Genomic DNA, 16,021 nt, shown 5'->3' on the forward strand with positions numbered 1-16,021 from the left:
CACTATGTGGTACATGGCCACCACTATGTGGTACATGGCCATCACTATGTGGTACATGGCCATCACTATGTGGTACAAGGCCACCACTATGTATTTTTATCAATTTTACCATGAGGGAAGGCATACACAAAAGGCAAAGCCTGTACAAGGTGTCAGCCCAAAATATAACATTACAAAAACAACAACGAAACAAAGAAATTTACAAAACTACACTAAATACAAAATACACAGAAACAAACAAAAGCAACATCAATTAACACACACATAACAGTATAAAGAATGCCGGAAAGATTTGGGGTTGGAGTCATTGAGAATGTATAATGGTATGGAATTCCACAGAAAGACAGTATTGATAAAGAATAAATAACGACGAGAATTGATTGTTGACTGAGGTGGACACAATGATAAATGATGACTTCTGGTAGATAAAACTGTATAAATTTAAAGTGAAAATTGAAATTAATGGATGTACATTGATGGTAAATATCATGAAGAAAAGATATAGAAAGAAACTGACGTCTTGTTTGGAGGGTTGGAAGACTAAGCTGAGAGCAGCAATCACTTGATGGAATGGTCCAAGAGTTTGGTGGAGGACTCCAGCGACTGCCACAAATCCACCAAGCTGCCCTATTTTGCAGGGATTCAAGTAATTGGTACATCGCCATCACTATATGGTACATCGCCGTCACTATGTAGTACATCGCCGTCACTATGTAGTACATGGTCATCACTGCATGTGTGGTACATGGCCATCACAATGTGGTACATCACCATCACTATATAGTAATCGCCATCACTATTTAGTACATGGTCATCACTGCATGTGTGGTACATGGCCATCACAATGTGGTACATCACCATCACTATATACATATATGGCCATCACTATGTTAGGGTCCGCAAACCGAAAAATCGATATCTTCAAATCCGGTTTCAACTTACAAACTAGTGGTGTGCGATATCAAGGTTTTTATTTCGATATGATATCGATACGATATTGGGGTAAATATCGAAATTTCGATTCGATTTTCGATAATTTTGAATTGTGTGGGTGGTGTAATTGCGTGGGCGGCTGATATTTATACATATGCTTGAAATACAATTTACACACTAAAACTATTGCATAAAACTAATAATAAGCCTATAAAACTGGTAGACAAGCTTTTAAAGTGGCTAGATAGTACAGAACCAACCTTCATTTCTAGCGTGATTGCGCAATCACACACTAAATGCTGTAGATTTATCGAAAAATATTACCTTTTCGATAAATATCGAAATCTGCTAAAACAGTATGGAAAATCGATACGATAACGATATCAACAAAATTATCGCGAAATCGATTTTTTTCGATATATCGCACATCACTATTACAAACTATAACTTAGTCATGCAGTGTAGGGGTAGGTCTAATCAAGAAAACACTATACAGTGGCAGCAAATTTCGTCCATCTCTTCTAATGAAAATAACACGAAATAGCTACCTTGAACTCGATCGATTTTTCCACCGTCGTAATTTGCAATGTTATTCTTTTGGGCCAAAACTCTCTCTCAAGCTTTGAGAGGTTGTCCACTCTTAGGCCACTCCAAATAAATTCTCTGTTTCCCGTCCACCGCCCGCATCTAGTTAGCTACTGTTAGCTCTAAATATTCTATTATTCCGTATTCTTTCATTATTTTCCGGTTATTGTTACATACTGACAGGCTCACTTGAAACCATGTCAGCTCACGTGTCAGCAGTGCTATCAGGTCGGCGCAAACTTCACGTTTGTGCTATTTTTGCTGCGTAAAAAGGAAGGAATAAGCTTAAGCATGCTTTTATGTAGCTTTTTATGGTTGTGCTAGACAAATAATGGCTTAAAAAGCTGCTAATCTTATAATGAATAATGGAAATGGACCGCCCGCCCGCATGCAAATATGCTTGAGTCCAGGACGGGAAACAGAGAATTTATTTGGAGTGGCCTTACTATGGAGTATAGGTAGTGTAAAATAATTAATTAATATTTGGTGGTGCATGGCGTCGCGCACATCGCCGATCGGCTAAGAAAAAGACGTTACGTGATCTGGAGCACACTGAGCAGACTTGCAGGAAATACTGCAACATTTACTGCTGTGATCACCTCCAAGTCAAGTACCTGTGTGCAGAATATGGTGTGGATTGAAGTTTGCTGACCATCTGGCTGAGACCAGCCTGGCTCGATTTAGCGAAAAATTCCTCCACGATCCAACAAATACTGCAGTCTCGTGCAAATTAACGCTTTTAGGTGTGCTGGAGTATGGAAATGATTGCTCAGAGCAAGTATAAACTAACATCGATGGCTTGATTACTGATGGTAAATTTTACAGTTATATAGTAGCTGATAGCTAACGCAATTTATTGTGCAAAACTAAAACTCTTGTAATGAAAGTTTTATGGCACTCAGCATAATATTGCTGACTTGATATGATTATAAATCACTGTGAGTACAGTAAGAAGATCATTTCTGTAGCAAGGATGGAGTCCAGAGGTCTTGAGTGCAAGCCCAGATAGCTATGTACATGCAGGTCATGCAGCATAGTTATAATCATGCACACCTTTTTGATAGTTAAATCAGAGCTTATGATTATCATGATCATCTATTTTCATGTGATACTCAGATGCAGTAGCATGCAAGGTCAGATGGTATGCTCCCCAGACAAGTTTTTACATGCCTAGATATCACATCTGCATGAAAAACTATATTATACAAAGCCATGATATTTCCTGGTAGTTAATTTTGTACTAAAGTACCAACTTATTCAGTCTCAATCATGTATATAGTAGCTATTATCATATCCTGTGCAAGACATTAAAAACATAGTATTACTTCCATGACACAAAATCTCTAAAACTGAAGTTTAGTTATTTGTGATTTGGAAGAAATTTGATTTTAATTATTATAATGAGATGCCATTCAAATGATTTGCTGGAACTTGAAAATTGACATAGTTATAATGGATTAGATCAAACATTTAATAAGAGCAGTATAGTGACATGTCACTGAATTTAGAGTAATTATCACGATGACTTTGTTGTGTTAATATATTAAGACCTTTTTGGCACAAAATTCAAATAGTTCTATGGAATTGGAGCAAACCCTTGGTTTCTACTTTTGATAGCTACTATAATTATTGCTAATACTGCCCCCATGCATAAGTGGGCTCAGCATATACATACCAAATAGTAGTACATTGCATATCAAAATGAAAATCCAGATGCTATGTCTAGACTATACTTTAATCCTGATGAGTATGAGGAAGAAGATATTTTTCAGAAAAAGTCACAATGATTTTATTATATATAGCAAGCAATATGCCAGCATTAAATTATATAGGTCAATATATACCAATACAATATAGCTACTGTACCTATACTCCATAGTAAGAGTGGACAATCTCTCAAAGCTTGAGAGAGAGTTTTGGCCCAAAAGAATAACATTGGCCATCACTATGTGGTACATGGCCACCACTATGTGGTACATGGCCATCACTATGTGGTACACGGCCACCACTATGTGGTACATGGCCATCACTATGTGGTACATGACCACCACTATGTGGTACATGGCCATCACTACGTGGTACATGACCACCACTATGTGGTACATGGTCATCACTATGTGGTACATGACCACCACTATGTGGTACATGGCCATCACTATGTGGTACATGTCCACCACTATGTGGTACATGGCCACCACTATGTGGTACATGGCCATCACTATGTGGTACATGACCACCACTATGTGGTACATGGCCATCACTATGTGGTACATGTCCACCACTATGTGGTACATGGCCATCACTATGTGGTACATGTCCACCACTATGTGGTACATGGCCACCACTATGTGGTACATGGCCATCACTATGTGGTACATGACCACCACTATGTGGTACATGGCCATCACTATGTAGTAGATGGCCATCACTATGTAGGGATAGTCTTATGTGTGTACCCTATGAAATCTTTCAGTTGTACTTGCAAATATTTACCAGCCTGAGGGAAAATATTGTGTATTAGGCAGTCTGAGATTGAATCTGGAGACATTTTTGATACTTTTTAAAGATCAATATATGTGCAGTGTAGTTGTCACTCACAATTTTAGGGGGGGGGGGGAGTCTGAGATTTTACAGGGGGAATTTAACAGCCCTAGAATAAACACTGTAAAACTTTTCATCACATAGAATTGGGCTTTTAGTGGCAACATTTTGGCATGCACTCTTCAATGACAATACTGTACTAATCCTTTTTAGGGAATTTCCATATTGCACTGTTCTAGTGAAATCATGAAAGTTGCAGTAGCTTTCAGTCAAGATCAGACCTATAGACCAAGAGGACTGGTCTACAATTCCAAGAGACTGGTCAGTAGTTATCAGTCAATATCAGATCTATAGATCAAAAGGACTCTGCAATTCCAAGAGACTGGTCAATCTTTTGACTAATAGAACATCAATGAGATCATTTGTCAATACTCTAATAGAGCAGTCAGTGTATTTATAGACAATTATTTCATTAATCTTCCCAATAAATAGTAGTCATGAGTACATTCATCACCTAACTCATTATATTCACGTTCGCCTGAGCCCTCATTTCTTGTTAATAGCTCTTGTTACATGGGCCAGCTACCCAAACATTTAGTTACACTGTGAAGCCCTTCAAATGTCAGAACTTTGAACGCTTTGATACGGACAAGAACAAGTGAGTTTTAAAAAAATGCTTTGATACGGACAAGAACAAGTGAGTTTTAAAAAACGCTTTGATACGGGCAAGAACAAGAGAGTTATGAGGCTTTAAAAGCATCCCATACATTTAGTATGGACAATACAACATGAAAACATGTTTGCTCTACAACGGAAAACCATTGGGCTATATTTGGCAGGGGCTCAGGTGAATGTATACCAACTATAGTTGTATCTAACTTTAATTAGTTTTTCATGCAAAATTCTTCCTGTAACCATTGAAGAATTAGAATGTCTACTTTACTCTGTGAGCACATGACATATCTTTGCATGTATATGATTTTCATGGAGGGTTATCAAATTGGCAGGCGTAGGGTGAACTGTTTCATCTCCTAATCTTGCATGTTAATTGTTAATTGTACACAATCTTGTTTTCTGTATGACACCATGGTAATTTCATTCTATTTTTCACACACTACTCCCTGAATATATGAGCACAAACCACAAACCCTGCATGTTGGGACTAAAATGTGAGGCCAGTTCATGACGATTTTAATGTTACTGCTAACAAAATTATGTAGTCACCAAAATTCAATGGAGTCACCTGTATAAATCATGAATGCTGAAAATTCTGCAGTATAAACTCTAGAGTCACCACTGATTCAAATTGTTTTCTAAAGAAATCATTGTGTGTAATTTAAAATGACATGTTTTAACAAACACAAGTAGTAGTAGAAAGGAAGCTATACCTCAACACTTTAGTATTATGAAGTTCTAATTAGAGAAATAAACAATTCTAATCTATTTTTAGTAGTTACAAGCAGACCTAAATAATAATTACGCTCACAAAAACCTACCACTGTAATTTATACCACCACAGATATCAAAAGGTGATCTGCATAATCTCAAGAAGTAATTATTTCATTTCCACCCATTCCTTGCTCCTTATACCTACAGTAATTTTCCAATGCCTGCCCCACACAGTAGCCGAATAATTGAGCACAGTAAATAATTAGAGTTTAGCCAACTTCAGACACACTACATATTAATTGGTGAATTTCAATTCAGGGTCCATGCACCTCACCTATTTGGATTCCACTGAACTACATGTACTACTGATGGCTCCATGACAGGCTCAATCCTCCATGTGAGGGTGAAATATATACCTATAATCACACAGTCACACCAGCGTTGAAACCGGGTCGGGTCATCCGGGTCATCCGGGTCACATTTTCTCGGGGTCATCCGGGTCTGACCCGGTTTACAAATTATCCGGGTCTGACCCGGATTGGATCACGTGAGAAACTAAATTGATCGTTTAACGACGTGGAACCTATAAACGTTAGTCGCGTAGCTCTTTCGTGAGCCACGCCCACTTATCGCGTTACAAACATACGCTCAGCCACGCCCATTTATTAGTAAGTGCAGTCTGTAGCATGTAGCTGTGTCCGTTGCTGTCTACAAGCTTACGTGGAGCCACGCCCACTAATCGATTATTGTATGAGTTGTATATAGTCTAGGTCTAGTCTTGCAGCAGGATAAGTACTTTTGTGAGCCACACCCATTTTATTATATTGGGAAAATGCAATACTAAGTATGTACGAAGCCACACCCAATTGCTGTCTTTAAACTCACAGTAACTACGTGGAACCAAACCCACTGACTGATTTTAAATTATAAACTTACCGGCGTAGTTATTACATAACTACTAGTTTACTCAACACGAATCGAACGCTAAAACGTAGTCTCGCTCGCTCAAGAATACCCGAAACATAGCTCTTATCGCGCGCCTCGGCTTAATTTAATCCGGGTCACATCCGGGTCAAATCCGGGTCTGACCCGGATTACTATCCGGGTCAGTGGGTCATCCGGGTCAGTAGTAGTGACCCGGTTTCAACGCTGAGTCACACAATGAAACAAATGATTATATGAGACACCTGATAATATGGAACACCTGATTATATGAGACACCTGATAATATGGAACACCTGGTGATATGGGACACCTGATAATATGGGACACCTGATAATATGAAACACCTGATAATATGAAACACCTGATTATATGGGACACCTGGTAATATGGAACACCTGGTAATATGGGACACCTGATTATATGGGACACCTGATTATATGGGACACCTGGTAATATAGGACACCTGATTATATGGGACACCCAGGCATTAACCAGACCCAGGCCAGACTTGTATATATTCAGGAGTGTATCCAAGGCAGTTTCCACATTAACTATAATAGATGCTGGAGGCTCAGCCCCTGACAGAATTTAAAATGCTTTAGATTAATCATTTCATGAATAGTTACGTAAAAGCTATTTTCAGTTTATTAGCAATGCTTGGTGTCCTATTTTGCAAATTCTTCAATTGAATGAAAACTCTAAATTTCAAGAAGTTTTGCAGTTATGTTATTCCATTTTAATGTCATATTCCATTTTAATGTCATATTCCATTTTAATGTCATATTCCATTGTGAATGTTCTATTAGAGTAATTTTGACTGCTCTATATTAGTGAAATGTAGTTGAACTCTCTACAGAGTGACTTGATCGAGCTGATCTGTCTACAGGGTGATTTGTTTCCAGCTGATCACTCTACAGGGTAACCTGTTTCTAGCTGAACTCTACAGAGTGACTTGTTTATAGCTGATATCTCTATAGGGTGATTTGTTTCCAGCTGATCTCTGTACAGAGTGACTTGATCTCTCTAGGAGGTATGTATATACTGTAGGCCACATAGTGGCACATACTATATATATACAACATGCCAAGTTATTACAAGCCACATCTCCACTACATACAAGCAGCAATTGTTTCCCATGCTTGAGAAATGAAGATAGATATCCTAACAGTACCCATTTTTCTGCAGAGTAATAAAATTATGGTTTGTACATCAAGACAGCCTCTTTAAAATGGAAATCATAAAGATACTAAGGACTATGTTAGAGAAGCTATATAGTTATAAGTATTTTAAACAAGGCCGCAACTTCTAGTGCCTGCACAGTTTCTGCAAAGTCCTTCAGAACCACCTGGCCTCACACTACAACTTATAATCCCATGTCAGGAAATGACTTGGTGGAGAGAATCAAAAACTTTATTAAATTTGCAACACTCCTATGCACAAGTGACAGAAGAACTATCAACTACAACTGTTCACATAATTATTATGCAATCAGCAAAGGTTGATGTCATAAACAAGATATCCTTTTTGACCCATATAGAACTGCACTCATTCTTGAGCATTATATATTACTATGACCAATTTAATTAGCAACAAGGTGTGAAGTGTTAAATGATGTGTTACACAAAGATTCACAGTGCATGCATGGTGTTGGACCACACTCACAAACTATATAAGCTGTGAAGATTCTCACTATTAATTGTCACATTTAATCAAGGGAAGCAAAGCAGCTGCGTACACACACTGCTCACTCATTGTCAGGGCTCAAGATTCTGGACTCCCTAATGTTGAGGGGCTATAACAAGGATGCTTCCAGGATTGCCACGGAAGCCATTTTTTGTATGATGAAGTGTTGTCATGGAGACCTGGTGCTGGTTGGGAATGAGGCCAAGGGTTTCAGGAAACCCCATTTGAAGTTTAGATCAAAAGTTTCAGCACTTAACACACTATGTTTAGCAGCATATAAGTAAGTGAGTATCAGTACAATTAGTTAATTCACCTCCCATGCAGGGAAGGATCTACAGAAGGGAACTGATTCATCTTGGAAGTTTTGTTTTTAAAGATTGAGATACTGTAATGGAGCAGTCAACTATACTCTAATAAAACAGTCATATTAATATCCAGTTTAAGAGAAATTGGAAATGATGTAGAGTATCAAATTTCAGGACATTGGCTTTGAGCATTATAAATGTCAGTGATACAAAACTGGATATGAACTTGTACTACTAGTCTGTAGTTTTTGTCATGTATGGGAATAGATAGACCTCCTGTATTTATATCATACACTTGAGTGTACAAGACACCTTGACACATGCTAGTAGCTACCACGTAGCTGCAATATTTTGATTGTTTACAAGTCATTCCATTTTTTCAGTGGATTCACGTCTGTATGCATAATAGTAGGGTCTGTTATGACAAAATTTTGCCAAAATTGGGACACGGTGGATTAAAGCACCAAATTTGGTACAGTGATTCCTTAGGATGTATAAAATGATTTCAGAAGGGGTGCCACCATGAATTCACCCTGCACCCCTTTGTACAGACAGCTAATTTTGACAGTCTGTGAAATTAAAACTCATTACATTTACTGTTTTGAATGACTTGTTTTCCCAACCAGATTCCTAAAGGTTAATGGTTACTGTTTGTGAATGGGTAGTCCATGACATCCCATAATAGTTTTATTAAAATATTATGTCTTTGTGTGAAAGATACATAGCTTAAACAAAACTACTGGTTTAGCGAAATTTAAAATCGCTAAAATTTAAACATGACTATTCATGAAGATTTTTCACAATAATAGCTAGTTACTTATTTTTTTTGTCAAAAAGCAATGTTTATGTTTCCACTACACCGACTGAGTACTGTACACAGAACACCAGTTTCCTGGATACTTGACCTCCTGAGGTTGTAAATAGGTTCAACCTTTTACGCACATAACTACAGCCAGAATTTGCCATTTGCACAGTTCTATTTGCTAATGAAATTTGCATACAATGCTGTTCTGTTATTGAAACTCTTAAAAAGATGACAAAAAATAGACTACCTGATTTTTTGTCATCTTTTTAAAGAATTTCAATAATAGAACAGCATTGTATGCATATTTCATTAGCAAATAGAACTGTGCAAATGGCAAATTCTGGCTGTAGTTATGTGCGTAAAAGGTTGAACCTATTTACAACCTCAGGAGGTCAAGTATCCAGGAAACTGGTGTTCTGTGTACAGTACTCAGTCGGTGTAGTGGAAACAAAGATGGTGCTTTTTACAGAAATTAAGTAACTAGCTATTATTGTGAAAAGTCTTCATGAATAGCTATGTTTAAATCGCTAAACCAATAGTTTCGTTTAGGCCACGTATCTTTCACACAAAGACATAATATTTTAATAAAACTATTATGGGATGTCATGGACTACTCATTCACAACAGAAACTATTAACCTTTAGGAATCTGGTTTGGAAAACAAATTATTCAAACAGTGAATGTAATGAGTTTTAATTTCGCGGACTGTCAAATTTAGCTGTCTGTAAAAAAGGAGTGCAGGGTGAGTTCATGGTGGCACCCCTTCTGAAATCATTTTATACATCCTAAGGAATCACTGTACCACATTTGGTACTTTAATCCACCGTGTCACAATTAAATCCATAAAGAACCAGACTATAAGCCCACTATTATGTTCTAAGGAATGATAGTACCACTGGGTCTGCTGCTGTTGACGTGAATAATCCTATATGCCCCATGTGAAGGATTATAATAGTTAGTGCCACGCCCATTGATGGAATATTACTGATAAAAGTTTGGAGCTGCCATTTCCATGACGTACACTACAGGATATAACTGATCATGTTTGCGGGTACTGGCCAGACCTATACTGACTAAGAATCTCAAGTAGTGACCTCTCTGATTGTGCAAACTATTAAAATGTAATAGAATTTCATATTATATCTATAGCAAATACAAGACACACAATTACAATTCTACTCTAGTGGTTAAATTAGTTGAGCTTTTCCCAGTTCAGCTGTAGTCAGACTGAATGATTTAACATTACTCCCTCCCATAGTACATCCTCCAATGATTATAATAGCATTGTTGTTGATTGTTGCTACGGTAACACATGATCTAGCAGAAGGTAAGGCATCAATCCTCCTCCATGATTTGCTAGAGTCATCATACACCTTAATACTTGATGTTGTTGCACCACTTAGATCCTGTCCACCAACTATCACTGGTGGGGATGAACTGGGGACTAGAGCTGTACTCCAGCGAGTAGCAGAAGTCATTGTTATCCATTTGGTGGGTGTTTGTTGTTGGTCACCTGATCTTGCAATATCATCAATTTGGATTTTGTAGGCACCACTGTAACATTTCTTGTCAGCACCATAGTAACCCACTATGACCAAATAACCATCAGCAATAATGGGAGTGAAGCCAAACATTGGCACAGGAAGATTAATGGACACCTTCCTCCAGTGAGAGTTCTCTATCCAGTTGAGAACTTCAATGTCATCTTGTGCTGGTATAGTATCATCTAATCCTCCTCCGGCAACAATAACATGCTCCAGGTGTGTAACCACCCCTGGTTTGCTCCTAACTGAGAGAAGATCAGGGTATACAGATGTCCAAGTTTGATTAGTATCATCAAATGTTGAAACTTTATTGGTTCTCTTCCTAGTAGCAGACAGACATCCACCAATAATAGCTAATTTGCCACCAACGATGTGAGGAATACCATAACAGTGACCTGAAGGAGGTAACTGACTCCAATGGTCAGTGTTGACATCATAGGCATATACTTGATGTATAGCATCATCAACTGGACTATTCCCACCAGTGACATAGACCCTCTTGTCTTGTACTGTTACATATGGATACCACATTGGAGCAGGAAGATTAGCCAGCTGAGTCCATTTCATGTGGTACCTACCACTGGTAAGTGCTGGAATTAATGGAGGTGCCTCCTGAGGTAATAATAAATCAAGTAGTCAATTAACTACCAATATCTATCTACTTCACATGTACTATTGTCCATACAGTTAGCTATTGTATAGTGGGAACATCTACAAAAGAAAATGGAACTACAAGGTAGTGCAGCCATCTGTTAACAAAAATATTGTGATAACTTGATTTTATTAATAACATTCAATGTTCAGTGGAAAATGTGGATCATTTTGCACATTCCTCAAAATCCATTTTATTGCTTTTCTGTTATCTTAGGAGTTTTAGTCCTTTGTGATGGAGTTATAATGTTAGACAGTTGAAACAGGAATAAATTTGATTTGTACAGCAACAATATGGCAAGTAAACTACACACACTGATCATATCTCACCTTTACAGAATAGTACTAGTCCATATAATATATAATACAGCATTAAATAGAACAAAGGTGGCTGGGTATAGAAGTTCAAAAAAAATCACCAAAACTCTAATTTTAGTCTCACTGCCTGCCTAACCATAGTCGCAACGCTAGAGGCCTAACGAAGTGGTACACGGCCACCATTTTACGTCACAATTAACAAACTCACCGGTGGGATGTGCCTTAGGGGTTCTGGCAAGTGTCTGGCCCTCTGCATCTTGTCTGTTCTTTCATCTTCAATCAGGCTGCTTGTCTTCCCACATCAAGGCGTTAATTTTCCGTATTAAAACCTTCTTTCAGTGGCATACTTAGACACCATTTCAGAACTGAATTTCAGAAGCGCTTCAGTCACGGCGCTACTATAAGAGGCATACTAGCTAGATATCTGCAGCTTTGCGATCGGGATCCCATTCGCGATAGGTTCGCAACCACACCCATCAAATAAAGATCCAGGTGGATTAATAGTGATAGAGTACAGAGACCACACCTCTTAACAATCTAGCTATTTACTTCACAGTAAACAAATAACCTCACAAGCATTGAAATCGGGTCACTACTGTTGACCCAGATGACCCGCTGACCCAGATGACCCGCTGACCCAGATTTGACCGGATGTGACCTGGATTAATTTAAAGTGAGGCATGCGCCAACTGCTACATTTGAGTTCCAACTAGCACGTTAAGCACAAGGGTGTCTATACTTAACAATGGTAGTCAGTGAGCATGATTCCATGTAAGTTTACAAAAAGCAAGATACGTTTCCTGCAAGTAGGTGTGGCTTTGCACGCACCTAACACACCATAATTTTTTAAAGTATGACACATTCCCGATATAAAGTGGGCATAGCTCGCTACAATATCAATCAATTAGTGGGCGTGGCTTCACATAAGCCAGCAGGCAGCTATGAGCATGGTTTCATGCATACCTGTAGACTTTAATATCACCGATAATTGGGCATGGCTGCACGTATGGTTGTAGGCAGTCATCCGATAAGTGGGTGTGGCTCACAAAAGAAGCTGAGTTGCATCAGGACTTGACAATGACGCGTTTATACACTTCCATTCCATCCAACTAAACAATTTGCTTTGCACGTGATCCAATCTGGGTCAGACCCAGATAATTTTTAAAGCAAGTCTGACCTGGACAAAATGTGATCCGGTTGACCCGGATGACCTGACCCGGTTTCAACGCTGGACATCACCCCTTATTGGTCTAGCAAGCTGCACACCCCTTGAGATACTGTAATACAACAGACATTGTAATAGAGCAGTCACAAGTTACACTGTAGCTAGCTGTGCTACAACAGAAAATTAGTATTTTTTAAAATCTTTAATTTAAGGAATCTATGCAACAAAAATTAGTAAAACAAGAGATGAATGATGATATTACAGTATAGCTCAGTGGGAAATCCCTACTTTGGCATATTAGCTTGTTCAATGCCAAAGTAGGGACTTCCCACCAAGCTATACTGTAATACCATCATTCATCTCTTGTTTCACTACTTTTTATTGCATAGATCCCTACTTCATATTTTGTTAAATACTAGTCATAAAGTGTTCTCCCATATCCACTATATGGTACACTACTAATTAACATCACTAACTCACTATTCTCAATTTTGATGTTTTCATTGTTGGTCCTTCTCCTCCTAAAGTTACTCTGTTAAGTTGACTGGCTACTTGTTGTGTTTGTACATTCCTTGTGGAGGACTATATAGGACCATATATGGTAATACCATTTTTTGTAACAAACCAAATAATACCTACCAGCTGTTGTTTTAACTGATCAACTTCAGATTGCAATTGATAAATTTGCCCATCTGTTTCCTTTCTCCACAGCTCATATTCTCTCTTTAATTCTTTGATCACTTCATCCTTCTCATTTATTACCTTTTCTTGTTGCTCCACTTGTTGGTGTAGAGTGATAACATCTTGTGGGGACTCCTTCACATAAGCATCCTTGTTCACTTGAATCTTCTCACAGACAGCCGCTATGGTTGGCCTCACAGCAGGATCAAAATCCAGACACTCCTCCACCAGTGGCCTCAGTGTTTCGGCCTCTCCTCTCATCTTGTCCAGGTATTCCTGGCGACGTTCTACCTCGGACAAGGCCATCATCTTCCGAGTCTTATGATCATACTGTACCAGCTCAGATGGACGAGGCCATTGTTGGTTAAATGTGTGGAGGATTATTCCAGCAAAAGAAAACACATCCATGGGAGGACCGTAAACTGGAGTGTTGGCTAAACTCTCAGGTGGCATAAAATCAACAGTTCCTGGAGCTTTGGTCATTGTCTTTCTACTATCAGTTTTTATCACCTTGGCCACTCCAAGATCACTGATCTTTGCCACATGATGTGCCGTCAATAAGATGTTGTTAGGGGAGAGGTCTCGGTGAACAATGGGAGGATCATGATTGTGAAGGTAGCACAGACCAAGGGAGACATCAAGGACAATTGAAAATTTTATATGGCCAGGAATTTTCTCATGTTTATCCACCAGGGAGGTCAAGCTTTCCGCCATCATCTCCATAACCATTACGGGTAGCTGCATCCTTCCCTGTAGCTGTATATCGCCCATCCCTGCCACAGAGGGATAGTAAACACCTAGGAACTGGATGACGTTTGGATGACGTAACGTACTGCATTGGTGACACTCCCTCATAAACGAATCGACAGTTCGCTGCATTTGCGCTTGCCCAACTCCTTCTACCAGAATGGAGTGGATCTCTTTGGCGGCACAAATTGTCCCGTTATAGTTGACCGCGTAAACTCTTCCGTAAGCCCCGCGTCCCAATTCATCACGATCAAGTACTGTTACTCCCTTTAGAACTAGGCCGTGAAAATCATCACCTGAATCCATTTCGTACAGAAAATCGGCGAATCTCAGTAATTATTGCAATTAGGTGTGGCCGATGAAACACCCGAACACGTGATTTAGAGTATCGTGTGACCACAATTATCATTTATTATCCCATAGATACTAAAAACCATCACATATTTTTCTTGGCCAGGAATTGTAGTGATTGGTCAACCGAGCACTTAACTTAATTTTTGTCTTGTAATTATTATTGTTGTTGTTGTTGTTGTTAGTCTTTTTATTTCAGTTTACATGTAGCTACACACTCCTTGCCGTGCCCACAAGATCTCATTTTGCTTGATCTGACTGTGGTCGCACGAGACCAAGGACAAATAATGTATCATTTTACTTGACTAATGATAGTTCTCTCCCTTATTCCTTCTTCACAGAATTGCATGTCCATGCACCACCAGGAACCTGCTTTACAATTTATTTTTTTGCCACAATCCATCAACACCAGACAACACCACCCACTTAAATTTAAAATACCTCCAATTATCTATTTTTACAGAACTGTTAAAGAATGGAACGAGGAACTCCCCCCTTCATGTTATGACAAAGACTTTGCAGTGCACACACTTTAACCAGTTACATGTAATTACTTCCCCTATAATCTTTTTTTTACCACTTTTTTTTTTCATTGGATGTAATCAGCATTGTGCTGCCTTTCCAATTATCATAATCATAATTATATTTATTTTTTACTGATTTACAATAAATGATTGGTTACTCATGTCTAGCCCTGCTGCATGGTTTCTCTTTCAACTGTTCCAGTGTTGTGCATGATATAATATCAACACTTAGAGAATTCCTTTATTGAAGAGGAAAAATAGGAATTTCAGTAGCTATTGGTTGCTGATAACTCATTTGGTGACCTCTGCATCCTCTGGTGTAGTGGCCAGTGTAAGATGGATATTGGCTGGTATGTCGATGTTTAATGTATTAATTATTTTTGTGTAGTTAGTGTATTTTTGTATTAATTGCTGTGCTATACAGGGGTGTAGGGAGGGGGGGTTCCGGAGGGTTCAGGAACCCCCCTGTAAAATTTAGACTTCTGCAAGCAGGATCCTAACACACCATTTAGTAGTGTGGCAGGACAAAATGAGTGGGCAATATAGTGTAATGGCACAGCACAACAATTGATAAAACTTACATTCATCTCTCAGGGAAGGATTTAAAGAGGTAACATGACTACTTACATGAGCCCTCTTTAAAAAGATCGATATACTCTAATAGAGCAGTCAGGTATATACTCTAATAGAGCAGTCAGGTATATACTCTAATAGAGCAGTCAGGTATACTCTAATAGAACATGCATGTAAATATCCATGTCCATATGAAGTTTTTCAGATATTCCAACATTAAATGCAAAACTTAGCATGACCTTATACTGCTATAACTTTGGTGTGCAGTGTTTAAAGATATA

General features: G+C 38.5%; 1 protein-coding gene across 1 annotated transcript; it reads right to left on the reverse strand.

The window, feature by feature from the left end:
- Window positions 1-10,296: 10,296 nt before the first annotated feature.
- On the reverse strand, window positions 10,297-14,655 carry LOC136241118 (uncharacterized). Its single transcript, XM_066032293.1, has 3 exons — window positions 13,504-14,655; window positions 13,345-13,446; window positions 10,297-11,342 (listed from the first exon to the last, which is right to left on the reverse strand). The coding sequence occupies exons 1-3, from the start codon at window positions 14,596-14,598 to the stop codon at window positions 10,374-10,376; spliced, it is 2,166 nt and encodes a 721-aa protein (XP_065888365.1). The 5' UTR covers window positions 14,599-14,655; the 3' UTR covers window positions 10,297-10,373.
- Window positions 14,656-16,021: the final 1,366 nt, after the last annotated feature.

Source organism: Dysidea avara, chromosome 1 (assembly GCF_963678975.1).
Source record: "Dysidea avara chromosome 1, odDysAvar1.4, whole genome shotgun sequence".
In the NCBI taxonomy this organism is placed as follows: domain Eukaryota; kingdom Metazoa; phylum Porifera; class Demospongiae; order Dictyoceratida; family Dysideidae; genus Dysidea; species Dysidea avara.

Bases quoted from the DNA above. Each gene is read 5' to 3' on its own strand.
- LOC136241118 (XM_066032293.1), bottom strand. From the start codon at position 14,598: ATGGATTCAGGTGATGATTTTCACGGCCTAGTTCTAAAGGGAGTAACA. The intron at 13,447-13,503 runs GTAGGTATTATT...GGTCCTATATAG, and splicing joins ATCAGTTAAAACAACAGCTG to TCCTCCACAAGGAATGTACA. The intron at 11,343-13,344 runs GTGAGTTAGTGA...TTATTACCTCAG, and splicing joins AAACATCAAAATTGAGAATA to GAGGCACCTCCATTAATTCC.